General features: G+C 41.5%; 1 protein-coding gene across 1 annotated transcript in view; it reads right to left on the bottom strand.

Annotated features, from left to right (window-relative positions):
• The window catches only part of Gnl2 (G protein nucleolar 2), a 25663-nt gene extending 597 nt beyond the window's left edge, over positions 1-25066 (bottom strand). Inside the window, exons 1-15 of the mRNA XM_046469203.2 lie at positions 24882-25066; positions 23280-23364; positions 22267-22361; positions 20406-20545; positions 17629-17813; positions 14194-14260; positions 12876-13034; positions 12200-12313; positions 8397-8525; positions 6920-7024; positions 6025-6183; positions 5708-5821; positions 1475-1929; positions 960-1039; positions 320-411 (exon numbers count right to left, since the gene is read on the bottom strand). Coding sequence (XP_046325159.1) covers positions 320-411; positions 960-1039; positions 1475-1929; positions 5708-5821; positions 6025-6183; positions 6920-7024; positions 8397-8525; positions 12200-12313; positions 12876-13034; positions 14194-14260; positions 17629-17813; positions 20406-20545; positions 22267-22361; positions 23280-23364; positions 24882-24945 — 2043 coding nt within the window. The 5' untranslated portion in view covers positions 24946-25066. The remainder of the gene's footprint in view (positions 1-319; positions 412-959; positions 1040-1474; positions 1930-5707; positions 5822-6024; positions 6184-6919; positions 7025-8396; positions 8526-12199; positions 12314-12875; positions 13035-14193; positions 14261-17628; positions 17814-20405; positions 20546-22266; positions 22362-23279; positions 23365-24881) is intronic.

Below are 25066 nucleotides of genomic sequence, written 5' to 3'. Positions count from 1 at the left end.
TTCTAATGGAGGTCAGTGATCTGCCTGCCTAGCCAGTTCTGTTCCTCGGGTCATCTCCCAGGGACCACACAAAACCACCAATTCTTCCAAAAGGTAGGTCACAAAGTAGAAGACAGTACCCAGGAACAAATTCCATGGACTTATGACATCTGTCCAGTTGGCCACCTCTTGACCCTATTTAAGCGACTTCAACCAGATAGCTGAGGACTGGGGTTCCTAGGATTCAGCTCTAGACCCACATTTGTTTCAGAAAGTGCATCCTGAGAACTGCACTTCTCCCTACTTTCTACACCTGGGTCTTGGGAACTAAAGTACTTACTTCCTTAGATGTAAGTGTCCTTGGAGTTTTACTTGAATGTTCTTCTTCCCTCTGAGCCTTCCGCTTCCTTCCCTTTTTAGTAGGTGCTGGATCTAAATGATACATAAAACACACATGGAAAAAAAAAAAAAAGGAATTTTCTATTCAAAGTTTGCCCTTGAATTCCACGGTGGAGAGGAGGAAGGTGGCCAGTGGATGGGGCAGGTGAGCACAGCATACAGTGAAGCAGGACGAGGCAGGGTGCCAGGTCAGGTCAGACCCCACAGACTATAGCAGGGTTTGCTTTTGTGTCACATAAACACTCCTAATATGGAAACTGTCAGTCAAAAGGGGTCAAGAACAAATTCATATAATGTCCCTGCTCCAATTTGTCTGTGGACCCATCCTTAGATTCTTAGACTAACACTGTACCCTTCTTAGGAAGATGATTCCTGAATTGCCAAGTTAATCCTGACAAAGTGAACAATGAGAAGCAGATAACCCAATTTGTATGATTAATACTATGGAGAACCAGGGCATGTGCCAGATAGGGTAAGTATCTGTGTGGATGCCAGTAGAGGTCACCTGGAAGTTCAACTTAGGTTCCCAAAATTCTAAAGATGCAAATCACATTTAAATGATTTAAATGATGTATCTTCACCTATATCATTTTCTTCTTTAGATGATTTTCTCTGTTCTTCAGGTTTGGCGAAAACCATTTCACTTAACCCCTTGGATATTCTGAAACAGAAAAGCAAAGTAATGAAGTGGCCCAACATTCTCTTCAGTCACCCGCAGCAGGGTGCCTTGGAGACCTGCAACAACCTCTAAAATAAAGAAACTCCCCTCCTGTTTGCACAGTTAACACCAGGGGGAAAAAGTTGGTGGAGTCCCTTGGGCATTTCTAAGATACTGGATAACTAATTTTCTCATGCTTCAGGGAGCTAAATGTGACAAGATTCATACAATTTCTTCTTAAAATCTGCGATGACTGCCACCCACACCCAAGTACTGCCAGGACAGGGGTGGGTAGGCTCAGTGGTAGATCATTTGCCTAGTGCACTCAAGGCCTCGAGTTCCACCCCTAGCACTAAAAACAAAAACACCCTTTCCCATACTTGTGGCAAGTTTTGGGGAAAAGAACAAATGCAATTCATTTAATGGTGAAAATATTACCTGACGGCTGAAAACTTTTTAGCCTTGGCTTTGTTTAAAAACTTCTGGTATTTTGCGATCTTCTCATCCAGGGCTTTAATGACTGCTTGAGTGTCACTTTGCCCTGGCTCTTCCAGGGACTCCTGGTAAGACTCGGCCTCGTCTTCCTCCCCTGGCTGCTCCTCTTCTTCCTCCTCCTCAGCAGACAAGCTCTCCAGCTCTTCTTCAATATCTGACACCTCCACAGGAACCAGGTCATCCCCAGAAAACTGGGGCACTACATTGATTTTGCCAAAGTTCTGGCGAACCCGTGTGAGGATCTGCTGCATCTCTGAGCTGGCATTGCAGGAATTGTCCTCTTCTTTTTTTCCCTCAATGACGGATTCTGACCCTTTACCTACAGTTTCTGTGGTTTCCTCTTCTGGGTTGTTCTGGGTTGTTTCTGTGGCAATTTCCAAAGATGAGGGTGGTGGAAGCTATTGAGGCCAAGAAGGAGCAGAAGCCGGGAGAGAAACAGAATCAGAAAAGGAAGCAAATGCCTGAGCTCACACCTTGCTCTTGAATGAGCAGCCAACATCTTAGAACCAAGAGAAGTACGGAAAGTATCTACATTTGAGTCACATCCTTCATCTATTCTAAGCCAATATATGTCAGACCCAGAAACAAAGGATCAAAGGAACTGATATGCACTTCTAAAAGATGCACCCATTTTAACAGTACTGAACCAGGGAAAACCAATCGATCATTTAGTACAGACAGGTAATTTCCCTAGATGTTCCTGGAGAGTACCGGGATGAACATGGAGCTACTGAGATAAGCACATGCCACCATATGAAGATGAAACAAGAGCTGAACAGTGAGCAGGATCAGGAGAGGTCTTAAAAGGAGGAGGAGGCGTCTTAAAAGAAGAAAGTCCAAGAATGCTGGAATAACTGGATTTTTTTTACAGAGCTCAAATGATTTCCCAAAGAAGAGCAGGTATGTAGGGCTGAGGAAGTAGCCTGGTGGTGGAGTGTTTGCCTAGCATGCACCAAGTACTAGGCTCAATCTCTAGCTCCCCCCCCCCCAAAAAAAAGAACCAGTGGCAAAGCAATAAATATGTCAGGAATCCATAAAATCCAGGAGAATTGTCCATTTTTCTAGTGAGGCAATTTTTAGCTTTCAAGTTAAAGAGGTTTCTGCGTCACCAATGGAGAAAAAGAAAGGAAAGAATCACAGCGTAGGAGAACGTAATAGTTTTGGGGGCTGGGTTAGATATGGAACCCACGACCTTCTGCATGCTAGGCAAGTACTCTACCACTGAGCTACACCCCCAGCCCCAGCAGGATAGTTCTTAAGAATTATGTGAACTCATTACCTAAACTTGATGACTAGAAAGGAAAGAAGGACTGAGATAAGTCCAGTGTTTCCACACAGGCTCACAAGCACACAGACTTCCAGCTGGTTTAGACCCAGCCTCCTGCCCCTCCAACTCTCCAGTACTCTGCGCAGGCCACGGACACCCCATCTGAGGTGCTCTGGCTGTGCCGCTCCCCTTGCCTGGAATGTTCTCCTCCCAAGACACCCGAAAGGCTCCAAACCTGAAGTTCATTGCTAGAAAGCCACTTCTCAGAAGCCCTTCCCAAGCTCCCCACTCACAAGAGAACTTCTCTGCCTGCCTCAACACCTTACCCTGGTTGAGTTTTCTTCATAGCACGTGACACTTCTTGATACATTTTTTATGTATGTATTTAGGGAGACAGATAACATTTAGTTTTTGCCCCAGAGGCTCCTAAAAATCTTGGGATTTCATGAGGGCCAAGGGTCTCTTTTGCTATTCATAAGCCCCTCTCTATCACACCTACATTTAAGTTAATATGATGACTTATGATGGGATTCCCAGGTAGCTTCAGAATGGAGGCTGGTCTCCAGAAAGACAAAGGCAAGACCTTCAGCCCCACCCCAACCTCTGGGGAAGGAGGGGGAGCTGGAGCCCAATCACCAATGGCCACTGACTTGATCAAGGTGTCTGTGTAATGAAGCCCCATAACCATTCTTCCCTGATGGGGCTCAAGGGCTTCCAGGGTGACATGCCTGTAGGCCGTGAAAGCACCCGGAAGCTCCCTGCTCTTCCACCCATGCTCCAGGCATCTCTTTCACTTTGCTGTCCCTTACTTACCTCTATCATCTGTAATAAACTGGTAATCATAAAGCAAGCACCTTCCTAAACTGTTTTGTTCCAGAAAATTATCAAATCTTAGAACCCCTAAATGTGCGATCAGTAGGGCCTAAGTGGGAGTTGTCTGGGAATCCCACTGGCAGCTGAAGTGAGAGCAACCTTGTGGGACAGAGCTCTCAACCCGTGGGGTCCACACTAATTCCAAGAGTTAGTATAAGAATCCTATGAAGGGGCTGGGGATGTGGCTCAAGCGGTAGCACGCTCGCCTGCCATGCGTGCGGCCCGGGTTCGATCCTCAGCACCACATACAAACAAAGATGTTGTGTCTGCCGAGAACTGAAAAATACATATTAAAAAAAAATTCTCTCTCTCTCTCTTCCCTCTTTCTTTAAAAAAAAAAAAAAAAGAATCCTATGAAATTGTTGGACACACAGCTGGTGTTAGAGAACTGCAGAATTGGTGTGGGGAAATGACACATATCTGGGGTCACGCATAAGCACACAGAGGAATATCAGGGCCCTGCCCACTAATCACTGCAGCATCTCCAGTACCCTGAGGGCTCGGGCCACAGCAGATCCTCCACACGTGGTGCTGAGAGAATGTCTCAACAAAAGAATGACCTAATGAACAACAAAAAGGGAGAGGAGCTATTCTGCACAGAATTTGGGTATGTATGTAGTAGGGGAGAGAAGAAGGAAAATTCATCAATATCACTTCAGATATTTTAAGTTTAAAAATTTTGGGAAAATGTTCCAACTGGTATTATCTAGCTACAACTACAACTCTGGAAATACTATCTTTAAGAGGAAACCAGAACTATAAGCACCCAAACAGAAGCAAAATTTGAAGTTACCACTTCAAGAGACTTGGTTGAGTTTTGAAACAGGCCCTAAAAAGAGCCTTGAACCTTGAGGCAGCTCACTGTCCAGGTAAGTCAGGGAACCAGGGAGTTTCCTGACCCAGGTCAGAGGCTCCAAATCTAAGACTTCTTTCCGTAAGCATCACCTCTACATGATGAACTGTGAGCAGGACCAGGAGAGACAGGGGCACATAACACCCAGCCACATCCCCAGTTCGTTCGTTCTTTCTTTCTTTCTATCTATCTATCTATCTACTTATTTAGGTGCTGGGGACTCAACTCAGGGGCACCACTACCCCAGCTCTTTTTTGATTTTTATTTAGAAACAGGGTCTCGCTGAATTGCTAAGACTGGCTTTGAACTTGTGATCCTCCTGCCTTAGCCTCCTGAGCTGCTGAGACTGCAGGAGTGGGCCATCACACCTGGTTCATTCTATATTTTGAGATAGGCTCTTGCTAAGTTGCATAGGACCTCACTAAGTTGTTGAGGCTAGCCTCCAATTCGTAATTTCTCTGCCTCAAACCTCCCAAATTGCTAGGATTACAGGTGTACATGATGCACTTGGCACATGGTTGGTTCTAACAAATGTTTGTTAAACAAATGAATCTTAGCAGTGCCTCCATTCCTCATACAGAAGAAAAGTCAGAGGTACCAGAAGATCCCTTACATTTAATGAGCCTTCTTTCCTAAGGCCCTGTAAGCTGGTATTTAAGCTTGGTCTCCTATTTTATTTCTGCTTATTAGTCTCTGACACCACTCTCAAAAAGTAATGGCGGGGAAGGGTGGGGGTGGTGGTGGCTGGGGCTGTAGCTCAATGGTAGAGCACTTGCCTAGCATATGAGGCATGGGGTTTGATCCTCAGCACCACATAAAAATGCCTAAATAAAATAAAGGTATTATGTTCATCTACAACTAATTTTTTTTTTTTTTTAATAAATATAGTCATGGGCCCAGCACAGTGATGCATGCCTATAATCACAGCAACTGGGAAGGCTGAAGCAGGAGGACCACAAGTTAGAGGCCAGCCTCAGCAACTTAGTCAGACCCTGTCTCAAATAAATACATAAATAAACAAACAAACAAATAAATGTTATGGTAGTGGCACTCTGGAATGAGACACTGCAGCTGAGATATCTACCACAAAGAAAGATGCTTTACTGAGGGAGGCAACCAGAAGTTACACCACATCGGAGTAGACAATCACGCTTTCCAAGAGTTGGGTCCACCATATTCTTACCTGGGGATCAGCTGGTGGCTCTGCATTGGGTGGCTTGACGAAGAAAGGAATCCGGCCCCTCTGCCAGTCATTGAGAACCATCTTACCCACAGTCCGCAAGTCAGGCTCTCCACCCTGAAATGTTAGGAAAGATTCCCAATTAAATTCAAAGAACAAAGCCACCTCCAATTTGGGGGCACTTCAGCTGTCGCAGCTGTTCACCATCACTTTTTGGTAAGTTTCACACTGTTCACACAATGCACACAGAATAGTTCCACACTAAACACACGCACGCCTGTAGTGTATACCAGCCCAAATTCTCTCAGACCCTGGATCACCTTTAGTAACTTCCCAGTGCGAAAAGCGAGCTTCCCAAGAAAGTCCTCAGCGTTCTCCCAGGAATCAATCTTGTATGTCTTGCTGATATATTCTGGCTTTGCCCGCTCAAGGACAGCACCAATGTGGTCTTCAGGAGTCTTAATTTTTTCAACTTGAACCTACATGTGCATAGAAATCTCTTGCTTGTAAAGAGGTAGGGAAGTTTCTGGTGTTCTTCATAACATGAAATCTGTTTCAGTATCACAGGGCCAGAGGACTTGGCAGGAGCCTCTGAGATGGCTGCATATGGCTGGCAGCAGGAAGCACCACTGAAACTACCAGAGCCATGGAGCCCAGAATTCAACTTTTCTACCAGTTCACCAAAACTGTGTGGCTTCCACAAGCAGTTTGACCATGGAATGCCTCCTGCTACCAATTTGCAGAAATAGTTAACAGCCTGCCAATCCCAGAACTCGAAAAGAATGGAATTGTTTTAAGAATGGAAGGGAAGAATGTACACAGGATGCATGGTTAAGGTCAAGGGGAGCCTTCAGAGTTTTTGATTGTATTCAGAAACAAGTGAGGAAATGACTGGGCTCCAAAATGACTCAACCCATAAACCCTCTAAGATGAATTATCACTGAACATAAATAGGCCCTGCTTCCCTTTGAATCCTGTGTGTAAACTACAAACTCTGCTACAGATGATACTGACCAGATATGCTCATGGTTTCACTAACTCCTTAAGAAGGCTGAAGTGGAGAGAGAGGCTGCCCTGTGCAGCATCATGTGCCTGAAGTTTGGTTGGACAGGCTGACCCCAAACTGCCTTGTGAATGGGAAGAAAGCAAAGGTTTCCAGTGTTCCCTAAGAAACTTCCCAAAAGACAACAGAGGCTTTGGGACCAAATTACTCACAACTCCTTTCAGCACAATGTCTGTTTCCGAGTCCTCAGAGGGGTAAACCACACCTGGACAGTCAATCAGGAATATGCGCCGCATCAAGGTGATGTACTGCCAGACCTGCAGTCGAAAGCAGAGACACCCCTCAGTCAAATGCTCAGAGCTACACTTCACACAATTGCATGGCTGCTGCAGTAGAAGCGCAGAGTGAAGGGAGGAGTCAAAGCAAAGCAACCTGCAGGATAATCCAGTGCTTTTCTCCTGTTTGTGCCACATCCACAACACTTCCACCAAGGACCCAGGTTTCATCAGCTACGAGTGCAAAAATTATACAGACAGGATTTTCATTTAGCATCATACAGAAACACCCAATGAACCATTCTCTGGGCTTAAAGTGGTCTGGAAGCAGAGTACTGTTTGTCTCTTTACCTCTAAACCGAACCATGCTATTCCCCAAACACTCTGTTCCCTGGCCCCCCAACTCTCGGATTCTACCAGAAGGTGGAGTTTTCTTTTTTTTGTGGTGTGTGTTACTGAGGACTGAACCCAGAGATGCTCTACTACCAAGCTACATTCCACCATTTTGTTGATGTTGTTGTTTGTATCAGGGACTGAACCCAGGGGTTCTCAACCACTGAGCCACATCCCCAGTTCTTTTATTTTTGAGACATGGTCTCCCTAAGTTGCTTAGGGCCTCATTATATAGCTGAGACTAACCACAAACGTACAATCCTCCTGCCTCAGCCTCCAGAGTCGCTAAGATTAAAGGTTTGCACCACCATGCCTGGCTTTATTTTTGAGACAATTATCTTGCTAGACTGTGGAGTCTGGCCTCAAGTTTGTGATCTTCCTGGCTCAGCCTCCCAAGTTGCTATGGTTATGAGTATGTGCCACCATGCTCAGCCAGGAATTCTTAACCCCAGCGGCTTGGGAGGCTGACAGAAAAAATCACTAATTCAAAGCCAGCCTCAGTAATGGCAAGGTGCTAAGAAACTCAGTAAGACTGTGTTTCTAAATAAAATAAAAAATAGGGCTGGGGATGTGGCTCAGTGGTTGGGTACATCTGAGTTCACTCCCCAGTACCCCCCCCCCCCAAAAAAAGTAAAAGGCTGGTATGACAATTTGAAATAGGCTTAAATATAAATGGCCTTAACTAAATTACACCAAAGCTACACACAGTGGCATAAGAAGAATGCTCAAGTCTTACTGAAATGGAAAACAAAACAAAGAACAACCAAAAAAAAGCCCTGGTACATTCAAAATTAGTATATGGAGATCTAAACTGCCAACAGTGGTTTTATCCAAGCAAAGCAGATGGGGCTGGTGGTGTGGCTCAGTGGCCGCATGCTTGCCTAGCATGTGCAGGGCCCTGGGTTTGATCCCCAGAAGAAAAGAAAAAGTGAAAGGGGGAGAGACAGAAATCCCTATGTCTGAAACAATCACCCATGACAGAAATAAAATACGCGGAAGTCAAGTCCCAAGTCAGACGTACCTTGGTTTCACCTGCAATGGGGGCCACGTTACAAACTTTCTTGGAGCGCAGCGTGTTTATCACAGAGCTCTTGCCAACATTTGGGTAGCCGATGAACCCCACGCTGATCTGTTTCTTATCAGTGTGCAACTGTGCAAAAAGGGAATACACACCACATCTGTTCAGTCATGAATATCCCTTAAGATAAACTGCTAATCTGCTGATCTGAAGGGTATAGCACAAACCTGTTGGTACGTGATTGGAAGCCTAGACACATACCAGCTACACAGCCTCAGTGAGCTGCACACAAACATTGATTAATAAATCAGAGGCAAGTCATTTCCTCGGTATCCACATGAAATTACCCTTGAATGTTTTAAGGTTAACAATGTGTAGGTCAAGAAAAAATTCATAAAAATTGAATGATAATTTCAAGGAATAACAAAAAGTCCTGAAATTAAATGTTGGGTACCTTTGAGAAGAGGACTAAAAGCCAAAGGCCTGGCTCTGGCAAGTGGCCAAACCCCTTGTTCCCCACCCTCACTCAGCACAAGCACATGGCTTCTCTATTCCCCAAGAAGTCCAGGTCCTCAGGAAATCCTGATTTTTGAGACCCTGCATGTCTGAAAATGTTTTATTTTCTAACCTGAAATGGATCCTTTTAAATATACCAGCAGCAAATGGCTGTTTCCCAAATCATACACTCAAAGCCTAAGTATCAAACAGTGAGACCTTGTTCCTATTCCCAGAGAGAGCTCAAGACCCAGCAGCTGTACTAGGGATTGATACAGAGGTGTTCTATCACTGACTTATATCCCCAGCCCTTTTTAAACTTTTTTTTTTTTTAATTTTGAGGCAGAGTCTTATTAAGTTGCTCAGTTTGAACTTGGGATTTTCTTGCCTGAACCTGCCAAGTTTCTGGGATCTCAGGTGTTCCCCACCACATTTAGCTGGCAGCCAGGTTTATATACCTGCCAGGGCTGGAAATTAGAAGACTGTTTTAGAGATACTCACACCATAAGAAAAAAAGACCTATCAACAGTGACATCTGTTTTACAACAAAATATCTGGGTCACTATCTAATCACCCCACAATGAAATCTATTAGTCAATGAGCCATTATGCCAAAAATTTTTTAAAAAATCATTTTTTGGTGCCTTATTCCTTTATTCAGATGGGATCTTTCTATTTTATCAGGGCAATCTTGAATTCCAAGGCTTAGGCCATCCTCCTGCCTCAGCTCTTGAGCAGCTGGGATTAAAGGCTCATACCAGCACATCAGAAAAGTATTCTGAAATATGGAGAATAACCATTTGAAACATGACTAGCAGAAAAGACAGTAAAACAAAGAAACTTGGAGCCAACAAAGTCAATGTTGGGAATAAGGAAAACTTGAAAACACCACTATCATTAACATTCTCAGAGAGACAGAGAGGATATTATAGATGTAAAGTGATGTATAAGATGTACAAGACAAGAAAACTGAGCAAAATAATTAAGTACTAAAATCAAGAAAAGTTATGAAAATTCAAGAATTAAGCCAAGAGGTAAAAATCAAATTCCTGAATGAGAAAAAGATGATGGATAGTGAAAAGGAAATTTCAAAGAAACAGACAATACCAGGCTGGATGTCCCATGGAATGCCTTGCTCACTCCACAATAAAAGACCCAGCTTCAGACACAATACTGTGAAATTCCAAAAGAGAAATTTTCTAAAAAGATCACAGCCACAAAGGATTAGGAGACAGAATGGCCTCTGACTTCTCAATGTCAACACGGGAAGCCAGAAGGCAATGCAGTGATGCCGCAACAGTGTGACAGAAGAACAGGGACAGAATGACAGGTCTCTCAAAGTTTCCCTTTAAAGACGGGCACAATGGGCTGGGGATGTGGCTCAAGTGGTAGCGTGCTTGCCTGGCATGCGTGTGGCTGGGGTTCGATCCTCAGCACCACATACAAACAAAGATGTTGTGTCTGCCGAAAACTAAAAAATAAATATTAAAAAATTCTCTCTTCTCTCTTAAAAAAAAAAAAGATGGGCACAATGGCACACTCCTATAATCACAACCGTTCAGGAGGTGGAAGCAAGAGGATCACAAGTTCAAGGGCACCCTGAGCAACTTAGCAAGACACTGTCTCAAAGTAAAAAAACAAAACAAAACAGTTCTTGTGAAGCACCCCTTCTCAGGTAACTTTTAGAAAATAAATTCTCAGGTAACTTTATTCTTTGAAATGTTCTTTCAAGTCTAATGGTTTTAATGCTTTGTCTTTTGTCTCATAACCACAAGTAATAAATTCCTTCAGGAGGGTACAGCTGCATATGCCTATAATCCTAGTGACTCAGGAGGCAGAGGCAGAAGGATCACAAGTTCAAGGCCAGCCTTAGCAAATCAGCAAGACCCTGTCTCCAAATAAAACATAAAAAATCAGGCTGGGGATGTGGCTCAGCACCTCCTGGCTTCAATCTCCAGTATCCCCCCTACCCACATCAAAAAAACAAACAAACAACAACAAAAAAAAAACACCATAAAACAAAAACAGAAGGAGTAAATTGGACAAGAATAAAAGTGATCCAACATAGGAAAGAGCCCTGGGAATGAAGATAGTGAAAGGAAATCCCAGGAAGACCGCAGCAGGCCTAGGAAGAGTCAGTTCCTGTCAACTGGAGGGAGGACCAAGGGCCGGCCACCAAGGCAGATACTGTTACACGTGGACACATTCCCACTCTACCAGAGCATCTCTGGACTATTAGTAATAGACACAAACATAAAAAGAACAAATTAACACCAGAGAAAAACAAAGGTTTTCATCAGAAAGGAATTCTAATCCTATCACAGAGTGACTCAGCTATACTAGTGTTTCACACAAACATAACAACATAAACACTGATTGAATAATGATGTGGTCCAACACTGTCCAATTCTATAGGGAAAGCAGGAGAAGGAAAGTACGTGTGGAGGGAAGGTGACTGTAAGAAATCTAATTACTACTGGAAGTGTGGCTCGGTGCTATAGTCATATGCTTAGCATGCGTAAGGCCTTGGGTTCAACCCTCAGAATGTACACACACACACACACACACACATCTAATCCTCACTTTGCAGAGTAGGAAATTAAAAGTATCTTAAACAAGGAAGAGAATTAAGGAAGTTCAAAAGATCAAATGATAGGCATGTGTTAACAACATGAAGAAAAATACCAGAAATGATGGCCAAGAGTACTTGGAAGTGTTTCCTTCTGGGAAGAGGGAAAGGGTGGCACAGGTGACATGTGTTTTTCGTTAGAAGACAGGTAGAATTAATCAAAAACACACACACAATTACAGATAAGAGCATGAAGATAAGTTTTGAGACATCTGAGAGAGTGATCTGGTCCCAGGGCATCCATGACAACTGGCATCTGAGGCTTGAATGTGGGCAGCGCCCTCTCCAGGCCAAAGGATGATACATAGGCCCGGAGGGAGGAAGAAGCAAGGTAGGCCTTGCAAAACCAAAGAAAGAGAGGACAGCAACCCATCATTTCTAAAGGGAAAGAAGAAAATACACTGGTAAATTGGAGCTTGTTTATTTATAACATGTGGACACACAGAGTGCAGGGAAGACATCCACCGGACCAGAATGTGGCAGAAAGGGAATCTAGGAGTGGGGCAAAGGTGGAGTGAGAAAACACCTCAGGATCCCTCATACTTCACAGGCTCTATGCATTTTTACATCTCTAGAATACATGGAGGGAAGTGAGGCTGGCAACTTTTGATGCACAGTGGCAAGTGATCTGCACACAAACTCCTAGCTACCAAACTCCCAGAACAACAAGCAGGTCTTCATACCTTTCCAAACTGCCGAAGAAGCTGAATGAATGCTCCTTTGCCAAAGGGGTTGGTGAGACTTGCATGGAAGGCAAGGGTAGGATAGTCCTGAGAGAGGACAGCAACCCATCGTTTCTAAAAGGAAAGAAGAAAATACACTGGTAAATTGGAGCTTGTTTATTTATAACATGTGGAAGAATCGAAGCTTGAATTACAGTTTGAATTGTGTTTCAAATGCACTGTTGCCTAAGGGAAAATGCTAGTTATAATTCTTTGAAATGTTCTTTCAAGTCTAATTGTTTTAATGCTTTGTCTTTTGTCTCATAACCACAAAAACAATATTCCAAAAATGCCTTCATTGCTACTAAATGTAATTAATGGAACACAATGTGGAGCAGGCTAGTAGCTGTGGCAGCTGCTGCCTTCTGACAGGGCACACACTCACCTGTCCTTGGGGGCCTGCAAGCTGTACCATTATAGATGACCAGAGAACAAAAGGAGTTGCTGCTACCCACCATTGGTGAAGCTCACTTTGGTCAATAAGAACACTCCAAAAACTACTAACGTGCTCAAGAGTGCAATACCTGAATGTTTTAATGCCTAGAAGCCATGAAACTGATGTGTTAACAGATAACTCAAAGTGTACAAGAGCTGAGTGGCCTTGAGAGTCTTGTGTTTTATCAGTAGCTGTACTTACTGTGGCCCAAGTTGGAACAAGGTCACATTTGTTGAGCACAAAAATGAGATGTTTCCAGGGTTTTTCCTTTTTTAAGTAAGCCTCAATGTGAGGGGAACGGGTACCCATTGGATCTCTAGCATCAAGAACTTGAACAACAACATCTGATGAATCTATCACCTGTGAATTCAAGAGACAGAAATGGTTTGCAGAGAAAATTAAAGAGAGATGACATTTAAGGAAACTGAGGAAATAATATTTAGAGACAACCACAACTCAAGTCTGGTGAGAACAGATGCTAGCCAACCTCAATCTGACACTTGAATGTGGGCAAGTGATGAAAAAATTCAAGATTTTTCAACCTGTAACTATTTGAAACTTAACAAATTTCAAATAGGAAAGCCAACTTGGATAATACCTATTTCATCTCATAACTACTAGAGATTATTAAACTTAATCTATCACTTCCATAAGTTTCTAGTATTGTAAGTCTCGTGTATTTTTCTAGAAAACAAAATTATTTAATTTACCTACCTTTATAGTCTCAGTTTCCTATTATGATGCTGTTTAATTATGAGACTATGCTTAAAGGTCTTTCTTCCTAGAATATTATTACACAGACTCAAAACACAACGAGTTAGGGGCTGTGGTTGTGGCTTAGTGGTAGAGCCTAGCACATGTGAGGCACTGGGTTCAATCCTCAGCACCACATAAAAATAAATAAAAGGTATTGTGTTTATATACAACTAAAACAAAATAAAACCAATACCTCAACCAGTTAAAAAGCATTGTTTGGATCAGGCTTTTTCCACCAACAAGCTCGTAGGGTATTAACCCTTTCCAGATAAGAGTTCTCAGCTATAAAACAAAACAGCTGGACTAATTTAAAACTTCTCATGTGGCTCTAACCATGTAAGATAAATCTAAATAAGAACACCATTTTGGTAGGAAATCTAAATATCAACAGGAAATATATGAATATATCAGGTAGCTTTTACTCTTTTAAAATGCAATCACCTACAGGCTGGGGTTATGGCTCCACGGAAGAGTACTTGCCTGGCATGTGTGAGGCACTGGGTTCAATTCCCAGCACCACATATAGACAAATTAATAAATTAAATAAAAGGTCCATTGATAACTAAAAAAACATTATTTAAAAAAAATGTCATCACTTACAACAAAGGCAGTATGTGCCTGGCTGCAACATCCTGGTTTCTTTGGGGGATAGAGGACAGAATGGGTCACAGAGTCTGTACTGTGACACAGCATCCCTATATCAAAATCTGTGCTCATGAGGACACAAATCACTCACTCATTTGTGAGAATATTAGAGTCTTACCTTGTAGAGCTCACCCCATATTCTTTTGGACTGTCCCTTTTTGTAGATCTCTTCTTGGGCTTCATTTCTAAACAAGAAAGCACTCCAAATGAGCAAAAGAAGCACTATCAAGACTAAAAGGATATTTTAGGGAAAAGACAACATATCAGAGAAAATGGTTCAACATATCAGAGAAAATGGTATCAAAACCAGTAGAGATGGACTGAAAATAATTTTACAGAGAAATGTTTGTTTTCTTTTTTGCAGTACTGGGGATTGAACTGAAGGCCTTATACATGCCAAGCAAGCACTCTACCACTGAGCCACATCCCTAGTCTGCAAACTAAATTTTAAAGTTTTCTGTTTGTCTGTTTGTACTGGGGATTGAACCCAGGTACACTTAACCACTAATCCACATCTCCAGCCCTTTTTATATTTTATTTAGAGACAGGGTCTTGCTAAGTTGCTGAGGCTGGCTTTGAACTCAGCCTTTCAAGCGGCTGAGATTACAGGCATGTGCCACCATGGCCGACTCCCAGATTGAATTTTAAAACTAACCATACCCAAGTGTCCATCAATAGATGAGTGGATAAACAAAAATATGATAAACACATGAATGGAATATTATCTAGCTTTAAAGGGAAAGAAATTCTGGCACATGATACAACATGGATAAACCTTGAAGACATTAAGTGAAATAAGGCAGGCACAAAAGGACAAATACTGCATGATTCCACTTACAAGAGGCAGGTAAGTAGGTGAGTCAAACACTTAAATGGTAGTTAACAGGGGCTTGGGCAGAAGGGAGCAGGAATTAGCACTAAAAGGACACATGGTTTCAGTGGGATGAATTTTGGGAGGTGGGCAATGGTGATGATTGTATAATGTAAATGTACTTAAAGCCGTTGAACTGCGTACTTAGGATGGTAATTTTTTTTTTTAATACCAAGAATTGAGTCCAGGGGCACTTTACCACTGGCCACATCCCCAGACCTTTTATATCTTGAGACAGGGTCTCAGAGCCTTGCTAAGTTGCTGAAGCTGGCCTCAAACTTGTGATCCTTTTGCCTTAGCCTCCAAAGGTGACTGGGATTAAAAGCAGGTGACACCACTCCTAGCTTAAAATGGTAAATTTTAGGTATATTTCACTACAATAAAAAACTAACCAGCAAAAATGGCTGTAATGAGGCTCAATGTCAAAGAATCATGAAATATCCTTGGCAGGATCTGAATCACCATCTATACTCCATAGATACTATGTAAAGTAAGGACATTTTTTCGATAAATGACATTTTTTAGAATCTGTTCATTTACTAGTTTCAAAAACATTTACCCAAGGAAACAAAACAAAAATAGACTTGCCTTTCTCCATTACCTACTGTACATTTTGGAGGAGGAAAAAAATTCTAATCAGAAGAAGACATGAACCCAACTAGAAAGTTCAAATAATTCTTGTAAACAGACTTGCTACCTGTTTTTACTTGGCCTCAAAAGGCCTAACATTATCTCTAGGAGGTCCAAAGCTGGTGGGCTGACAGCAATGAAGTCACATTGCTGCTATCATTGGACAATGCCTCTTCACATTAATAGAGCAAAACCTCCCTCTTGTTAGAGAGACTTGTGGGGGAAAGTGGAGCCCTGCAGTGTAAACCTCTCAAGAGAAGCTAAACTAGAAAATGTGGCAGCAGCCCATCGAAAAACATGCACACATTTAACACTATAATGTGCCCAGTAGGATTTATCTTGGGGGAATAATTAGGGATGAAGACGATTTAGCCACATTGATCATTCTCCCTCATGTTATTTACCATATGGTAGAACCATAAACCAGCACAAATGTCTAAGTTGGACTGGCCACAACAAAATACCGCTGATAATAAACATTACGTGTACGTGATTGACATGGAAATATATTATTTTTTGCGGGGGAGGGGATTGTTACCAGGGATTAAACCTAGGAGAGCTTTACAAGTGAGCTACATCCCCAACACTTTAAAAATTTTTTTTTTTTTGTACTGGGAATTGAACCCAGGAACACTTAACCACGGAGCCACATCTCCAGTCCTTTTTTGTATTCTAGAGACAGGGTCTCACTGAGTTGCTCAGGGCTTCACTAAGTTGATAAGGCTGGCTTTGAACTCACGATCCTCCTGCCTCAGCTTTTGGAGCCACTGGTATTAGCACTGCAGGGCTCCATTTCCCTGTACAAGTTTCTCTAACTAGAGGGAGGTTTTGCCCTATTAATGTGAAGGGGCATTGTCCAGTGACAGCAGCGAGGTGACCGCATTGCTGTCAGCCACAAGCTTTGGACCCACTAGGGATAATGTCTGGCCTTTTGAGGCCAAGCAAAAACAGATATGTGCCACTGCACCCAGCCACTAATTTTATTTTTTAATATTGAGACAGGATATCTATCGCTAACTTGCTGAGGCTGGCTTGGTTTTGTTCTTATATTTTTGTTACCAGGGATTGAACCCAAGGGTGCTTAACCACTGAGCCACATCCCAGCACTTTTTATTTTGAGACAAGGTCTCACTGGGTTGCTTACAGCCTTGCTAAGTTGCCGAGGCTGGCTTCAAAGCTGTAATCCTCCTGCCCCAGCCTTCAGAGCTGCTAGGATTACAGGCATGCACCACCAGGCCCAGCAAAATATATTCTCAGTAACACAGGAAAACACAAATAAAAGGCAAGTTAAAATAGATGAAAGGTATTATATTTGTAAATAAAAAATGAGTATAAGGAAGACCTAAAAGGATATGTATCAGTGACTGATTCTGAACCTTCTTTGGGTTATGGATCCCCTACATGAATTTGATGAGAGTTATGAACTATTCCTCTCTTCAGCTCCAAAACTAAACTAAATGAAAACAAAACAACAAAATTCCACTACTTGGAGCTGGGGTCATGGCTCAGTGGTAGAGCACTTGCCTAGCATGTGTGAGGCACTGGGTTCCATTCTCAGCACTGCATATAAATAAATAAATAAATGAATAAAATAAAGATCCATCAACTTTAAAAAAAATTCCACTACTTTATGTGGGTTCATAATTATCTATATTCTCTTCAGAGGATCACAGGCCACCATAAACACTCAGTGGTTAATTATTGATAGTTAACGAAGTATTAACAATGCTTTTAATGAAGTAATGGGATTATGAATTATTTTCTTTTTGCTGCATTTTTCAACTTAACTGTATTTTCTAATTTGTCTATGATGGGATATACTACTATTATAATGATGAAGAAAATATCATTTATTTTTATTTGGGGGATGAAGAGATCTGTGACAATCAAGCCATCCTAAATAGTTTCCGTCTGGACTGAATTCCACCAATATTTCTGGTCTAAGGAAACAGGAGAACTCTCTATATCAACACTTCATACAGGCAAAATAGGTTAAAACATTTTGTTGCAGAGGAGCAAATGATGAGACTCATGCAAACTTTGACAGCATACCTCACACCAGTATCCTCAGTTACCAAATCACGATCCTTGCCCTTGTCATAGCTGTCAGTGGACATTTCAGCATTTTCTACGAGAGACTGCATATCGCTTGCAAATAGGTTTGGCCGCTTCCTCTGAGACTTAGGGCCAAATGTAGTTTCAAAACTTTCAGTATCAAGAATGTGCACCTTTGAGTTCTAAAGGGAAAGGAGAATTAGAGATAAAACTAAGGAAAGCACTGAGGAAAAGCAAAAATTTTAAAACCGACCCGGTAAAGGTTTTCTGTCTTTATTTTTCCAGAGCTCAACCACATTGAAATCTAAGTGAACATGAATTTGGTCTAGTTTCAAATCAGAAATGCTTATTTAAATAGCACAAACACTTGTTCTATTCTGAAGTTCTGTGAGCTTCTTTGGAGGAACACAAAAGTAATGAATTAAAGAAAATATGAATAGTTGTGTTTAAGATTTGCCAAAACTCTGCTTTATTTCATTTATCATAAAGTTTAGTCAAATGTAATTAAGGCTACAATGATGAAAATTAACTTATCTTTTCTTATTTTTTTTTTGAGTTTTCAAATGAGTGCATAAAGTTTGCCAAATTCACAGATTTTGTCAAGGACAATCATACTCAAATTTGTGTTTTTTTTTAAACCAACTGTAAATGCCAACCTTTTCTTGGAAGTTAAAGAAAAAAAATTTCTTTCATGGCGAAAAGGAATCGCTTGTTTTGTAAGATGCATTTTAGTTTCAGATAACATTTTCCCTAATTTAGGTAACATTTTTATTAAATGCACATGGAAAGTCTTTAGATGAAAAACATCTAGCAAAAGTCCAAAATAATACTTTAGATGTGATAAAAGGAACTTGATACTAACTAGAACTTGATGTGCGGTAAAGGAGTTACAGGCATAGGAATTCTTGAAGCAGGATAAAAGTCAAAGATTGAGTTAGGATCTATCACGTAACAGAATGTTGAGAGCCAACAGAGAACCACCTTTAAAAAATAAAGTAAAATCACCCCCTTCCCCTTGATACACACTCCAAACCTCAGGATGACAGAACAACTTTAACTGATCTCCCCTTCCAACCTTTAAAGATCTTTAAACTACTATCACTTGCTTGGATTCTCTAATCCACCTCTTAGTTTACTTGGTATCCTCAGGGAACATCCCCAAAACAGAAGAATCACATTTTGTATAGGAATTAGGTTCTAAAATCAAGTATGACCAAAACTATTCCCGAATATATCTTAGCTTAGAAAATACACTGTCCATAAGCCTACTACATTGTACATATTAAAATACACATGTAAAGTAAGTTGCATCATTTTTATTGTATTGCTACAGAAATACAGTTAATTCTTTTGGGTATAGGTAAATGAACACAGGGCACTTTATTACTAGCTACATCCCAGCCCTATTTTATTCTTAATTTTCTATTTTGAGACTGTGTCTTGCTACACTGCTAAGGATCCAACTTTGTATGGATCCTTCATAACTGTATCCATTTCCTCTGTGATCCTCCTGCCTCAGCCTCCACATTAGCTGGGATTATTAGTGAGTAGCACCTCACCAAGCCAGAAATACAGTAATTCTAATACATATAAGCTGAATGTGCAAAAGTCAAAGTATACCTGATTTGACTAAAATGTGCAGAATGAGATTTCAAAGCAAACAGATATCACACTAAAATAAAATAGGTAAGGGCTTTCAAGGCAAAAGCAGAAAACCTACTGATTTAAGAATTTTCCTGTACCATAATCCAAGCTGAGTAGTCCAATTGCAGACCCTTCATCCTATGTATCAGATATTTAAGTACTGGATTTTAGGAGCACCGAGCAACTGGAACAAGCAACAAAGCAATAAATCTGTAATAGAACCTCTCTTATTCTTCCCATAAACAGGATTCAATAGCTGGTTAGAAGATGGCTTTAGGGAGAACAGACAAAGAGAACAAGGGAAATGAGCAACTTGCCTGTGGTTCATGAATTGCACTCATGTGTTTCCCTGAAAGAAAACAGCCATTCCACTAATAGGTGCCATTCTTTTAGTCCATCATAAAACAAAACCTAATTGACAAAACCTGAGGCAATAACCAGGCCTTGGTTTTTATTTTGTTCTGCAAGTAAACACTTTTCTTTGAACTGCTTAATCCATGTATGCATGTCAATGTTTCCTCCCCTCCTTATACTGGAACTGAAGTGTATGTACTGGCTATGTTTCTGGGAATTATTATTCAATGCAAGCAAAAACATGCAAGCCAACATTAGGCGATGTCTGTGTTCCATGTGACACTCATCCCATTCTTGCCAGATTGTCCTTCCAACTCCAGCAATCAACAGCCAATCTGAATGGCACACCCCCCGCCCCCCCTCCGGCTGAAAAGCATTTCCAGGGGCCTCACAAAAGCGGAGAAGCAAGCAACACCAAAGGCCTCCTTCCAACTCGGTTCTAATCCTACATTTCCCCCCCAGTCTGATGGAATTACCACTAAGACAAGTTTGCATACCGAAGAAAATGTTAAGGCTCACAGAGAAACCTAACAAAGGGTACATGACGGGCAGGACAGAGTAAGGACTAGAATTCAGGTCTTGCTCAAAGACCTGTTTTGATTCACTACATTACAGCATGTTCCTCACAAAACTTAAAGTGAGGACCCTAATGAAGATAAACAGAGAAGTCTCAGAAAGTTCAAAGTTTATTAAAGTCAAAGACAAACAGGTTAGACAGGTTGACTGCATGCAGTCTGCCTGAGAAATTCTATCACCAAAGATACCCTACATCTTACATGAGGCTGGATTCGGTCATGGAGAAGAGACATTGGTAACTTGCTTTGCTTCATGACAACTTTGTATGGATCCTTCATAACTGTATCCATTTCCTCTTGAAATTTTTGTAATGATGCTTGCTTAATCACACGTGTGTTTCCTGTTTTACAAATAAAGAATGTTGCCATTTAATAAATAACTTAGTTTTACTTCTATACCCACCTTCCCACCAATACAATGAAAGGCATGACACTAAGTTACTCTCCAAGCACCTAGACATCCAATCCCCACAGTTATTTTCAAACTTGAGAAAGGAGAGGAAACAACCAAGAAACTGCCTTTCCTGCATTCATACACCATGAATTAATCTACTACCCAGACATACAAGGGAATTTAACAGTTTTCCAAGCCCAATTTCCTGGCTGAATGAAACTGAAAAATAAACATCACCCTATGGGACTAAGATTTGAAAAATGTCCTACTTCCTCCTCATTCTGGCAAAGAAATCTGGAGCCAATCACAGCTCATCAATTGATGTAGACCAGGAACCTTGAAGCTCAGAAACGCAACAGTCGTAGTTACAATTTTTAGGGTTACGAATATTAATCATTAAATCCACCAAAGAGAATAAAATGAAGCCCTAAAACACACCCTGGAGAACATCTTAAGTGACAGATCCTGAAGAAAGTACTCAATTAAATAGCAGCAGCATAACAAATTCAAAATATCAAGGCACTGTTGACAGAAATGCATAAAAGACATTCCCTGTATGTTAGGCACTATTCCAAGCACTTTACATGTATTTATTAATTTAATTGCCACAACAGTTTTGTGAGTTGGTACTATTTTTATTTATTTATTTATTTATTTTTTGCAGTACTGGGGATTGAACCCAGAAGCACTTTACCACTAACGTATCTCCAGTCCCTTTTATTCTTGGTTTTGAGACAGGATCTCACTAAGTTGCCTAGGCTGGCCTCAAATTTGTGATCCTCTTACCTCAGCCTCCTGAGTTCCTGAGATTACAGGTTTATTCTCATTTTACATAAGAAATTAATAGACTTAACAATTTTACCCAAATTCATACAAATGGCAGAAGTTGATTCCAAACTCAGGCACTCTGGATCTACAGTCCCAGTACCCATGCTAAATGCTCCTCTACAGTCTTCTTTGACATTTCTTTTTTTTTTTTTTTTTTCAGTACTGGGATTGAACCCTGGGCCTTGCGCATGCTAGGCAAACACTCTAGCACTGGGCTACATCCCTCATCCCCTTTTTGACACTTTTTTGTTTTGCACTTCTAAAGGGGTATCCCAACAAAAAGTGTAAAAGATATTCAAAAGACATTGCCATCTGCCCCCAAGCAAGGAGTTCAAACACCAGGTAAATGATGACCATCACATATCTTACCAATGGCTATTGGAAAAGCTGAAAAGTCAAAAAGAAGAAGCCTCAATAGGAGATAATCTATTCACTCCTGGAAGCACCAACAGTGAGATCCACTCTGGGAGTTAATGGCACAAACACATCTGCAAAGCCACCTTTTAAACAGCAATCTCTCTAGACAACCAGAAATTAAAGGGTAAGAGTTCCAAGGTCTGTGAATGCTAGTCATTAAGGATTGTTTTTATCTGCTTAAGATGGTTCACTTACAATTAAGAATGATAAGCTCTCTTCAAAAAGAGACTTAAGAAATCCACCACTTTCCCCAGTACTTCTTCTATTAGGGGTACTTTTTATCCCTTCTTCCTATAATTTTTGAGTTTCACTCACCAAAAGCTCCTTTTAGACACTTAAAATGCCTTTTAGATGTTTAAACATTCTAGTCTTTCCCATACAACATTCGTTCTGTTGCACAAAATAACAAGGGACAGTACTCACCAAACCATTTAATATTTGGCTCTACTCGTGCCACTGTGCCAGAAGCTACTGTTGACTGATACTGCAGAGGCTTAATCACTTTACCACGACTGTTCCTAAATTGAGGAAATAACAGATTCTGGTTTGACGACAGAAGAAAGGCAACAGCAAAGCTTGGTTTACAGAATACCCTTTCCATCAAAAGGACTTTTTTTTTCTTTTAAATGATCATGCAGTACAGATTTCAGTAAACAAAAAGTACTTCTATATTTGAAACAGATTGCCCAAAAGTCATTTAACCTCTTGCAACAGAGCACGTAATGATTTCTGCTAGATGAGTAACAATGCTGTGTTTAAAAATCTGCTCACTGTTTGTTTGCTTTAAAAAAAAAAAAAATCACATATTTGAGTTTTTTGGTAATTATTTGAAGCCTGGTTTAAATGAATTTTAAGTAGAGGATGATTTATTCTGGAACTCAAAATTCTAAAACAAACTGCAAAGAGGTGACTAAGGCAGATTAAGTTCACTGATGTTTGTGTTTTAGACACATCTTTTAGAACAGATGAAGAATCTAATTACCAAACAAATTAAGACCAGCTAGCAAAATGCCACACTCAGCAAGTCCCTAGGGTGGAGGCTGCCTCAGCAGAACTGAGCTGGGATGAGTTTCCAAGTGCCACAATGTTGTGATCTAAAAAGTCTGACACTGAAAAACAGTTTTTCTAGCAGTTTTCATAACTATATACTTTGATTTCTACCTGATGGATATTTAATTCTGAGATTTAACATGCCCTTCGTGGAGACCTGGGCTGTGAGGAGCAAGACACTTGTCACCTGTTGAAAGTACTATGAAACAATCACTATTTCACCATCCACTAACCATGCGTTTAGCCAAAAATGAATGACTTATTTTGACAACATATTACTCCTGTTTGGGGAAAGTGAGGGTGGGAACACCAAAGGCTTAACAGGTCTCAGCTACAAGTCAAGGGTACAAAGGAAAGGGGAAAGGATGGCAATACCCAGTCCTCACCTGCGCTCCTTTTGTCTATACATATTCAGGCGGCGGATGGTGGCACGGTCCCTCATGTTTTGGCCTCCTGCTCCCTGTACTCGATCTAGGAAGGGCAGAAGTAAACAGTACACTATTTGATAACCAATAAGGATGGTCACTGCTTAAACTGAACCATGTAGCTCACCCACACTGTACAAACTACACCACAAAATCTCTATTTTTTCCATATGTTGCTCCAATAAGCTATTACTTAAAGCTACATGGTATGAAAAAATGTATCCAATCTTTGATCTTCAATATGATTATATATGATAATAGCTAATATTTTAGCTTAATTATGACAATGAACAATCCATATTACAGTCATTATCTCACTTAATCTATACAATAATCATATAGAGATACATTATGTCCATGCTGGCAGCTAAGAATTCAAGGCACAGACACTTTGCCTAAAGTCACAAAGCTATGAAGCAGCAGAGCCAGAACCAAATCAAAATCTGTGCTCTTACACTCAAGACGCCTATCTACGTCTTAGTTTAACCAATACTGGTGCCTGACACATGCAAGGCACCATGGACACTACAGTTTTAATATGGAATTGTTCTTAATGCTCCAGTTTCTTAACTTCCTAATTAAAAAGTTGTCAATTTTAGTCTAATTAAAATAAGTAGGAATCCTTCCTTCTACCCCAGAGAGAAAAAGAATGTCAAATAAACAAGGTAATACTAGCCTAGCTTCTCACCTAAGGAGCCCTTCAAGTCACCTGCTCTTGAAGTAAAAATGCAGTAAAAAACTGCCTGGCATCATAGGACTGGGGACTCTACTAAGAAGTGTGGCCACCATGACAAGCCACATCCTCTATTTTGGTTCAGTCTCTTCACCAAAAAAAAAATCATGACCTCTGACAGCCTTTTGGGGGCTAATATTCTCAGATTCCAGTCTACAAAAACAGGATTAATTTATCATCCATCCAGGAAAACATTCAACACATGGTGGGTGGACAAAAATTCTTAACCATATTTAAAAACAAAGTTTGACTAACTAAATCGGAATGAAAGGGACACCCATACCCCCACCAACTTATCTTGTTCACCTTGTAGGTGAAACCTTGCCAAAATTTAGACTCATATCCAAAAAACACCTGGACTGAAATGACCATACTTATCTCTCTAGGGTTTCCTAGTCATTTTTACCGGTGAGGAAGAATGCACGGGCCCTTTCTCGTTTAAATGGTCAAAGCTAAGGTGGCAGGGGAGTGGAGTCACGTGTGAAAAGCCCACCGGGTCGGCCTAGGCCACCCTCAAACTATCTTTCTCTGCATCTCACAGCTGGCGAGGCCCCAAGGCTGCCAGAGGCCCGGGCTTCGCTGTCCTCAACCCCCACCGACTTTCAACCAGGTGACTGCAGTTCGGCCTGCCGGGCTAGCGAGCTGTCAAACCTCCCCGGTGTCCCCAACTGAGAAACCACCTCAAACGCTGGTTGGCTTCTCCCTTCTCATCCCCCAAAGCCACTGGGCTCGAGGTCACCCCAAGCGACGCCACTCAGGTGCCCTCCTTCCCCTCCGACCTCCCCCATGTCTCCTCCAAGCTCCCCCTCCGCGAGCCCCGCAGCCCGTACCCGGGTTTGTGCTGGCCTTGGAGGGGTTGATGGTGCTCTTTCCTTTGAATTTGGGTTTCACCATCTTGCCGACGGGACCCGGACGGTTCTGGCTGTCGATGGGTAAACGAGCGCGGAACTCCCCAGGCCCGCCGAGGGAACGCGCGTGAACCACGCAGGACCACGAGCGCGAGGATACGTCACTT

This window comes from Marmota monax, unplaced genomic scaffold (assembly GCF_021218885.2).
Source record: "Marmota monax isolate L192 unplaced genomic scaffold, Marmota_monax_Labrador192_F-V1.1 WCK01_AAM20220418_F8-fsc00008, whole genome shotgun sequence".
NCBI lineage: Eukaryota > Metazoa > Chordata > Mammalia > Rodentia > Sciuridae > Marmota > Marmota monax.
The sequence above is the reverse complement of the archived record's forward strand: the minus strand, read 5'-3'. Positions and strand labels throughout refer to the sequence as shown.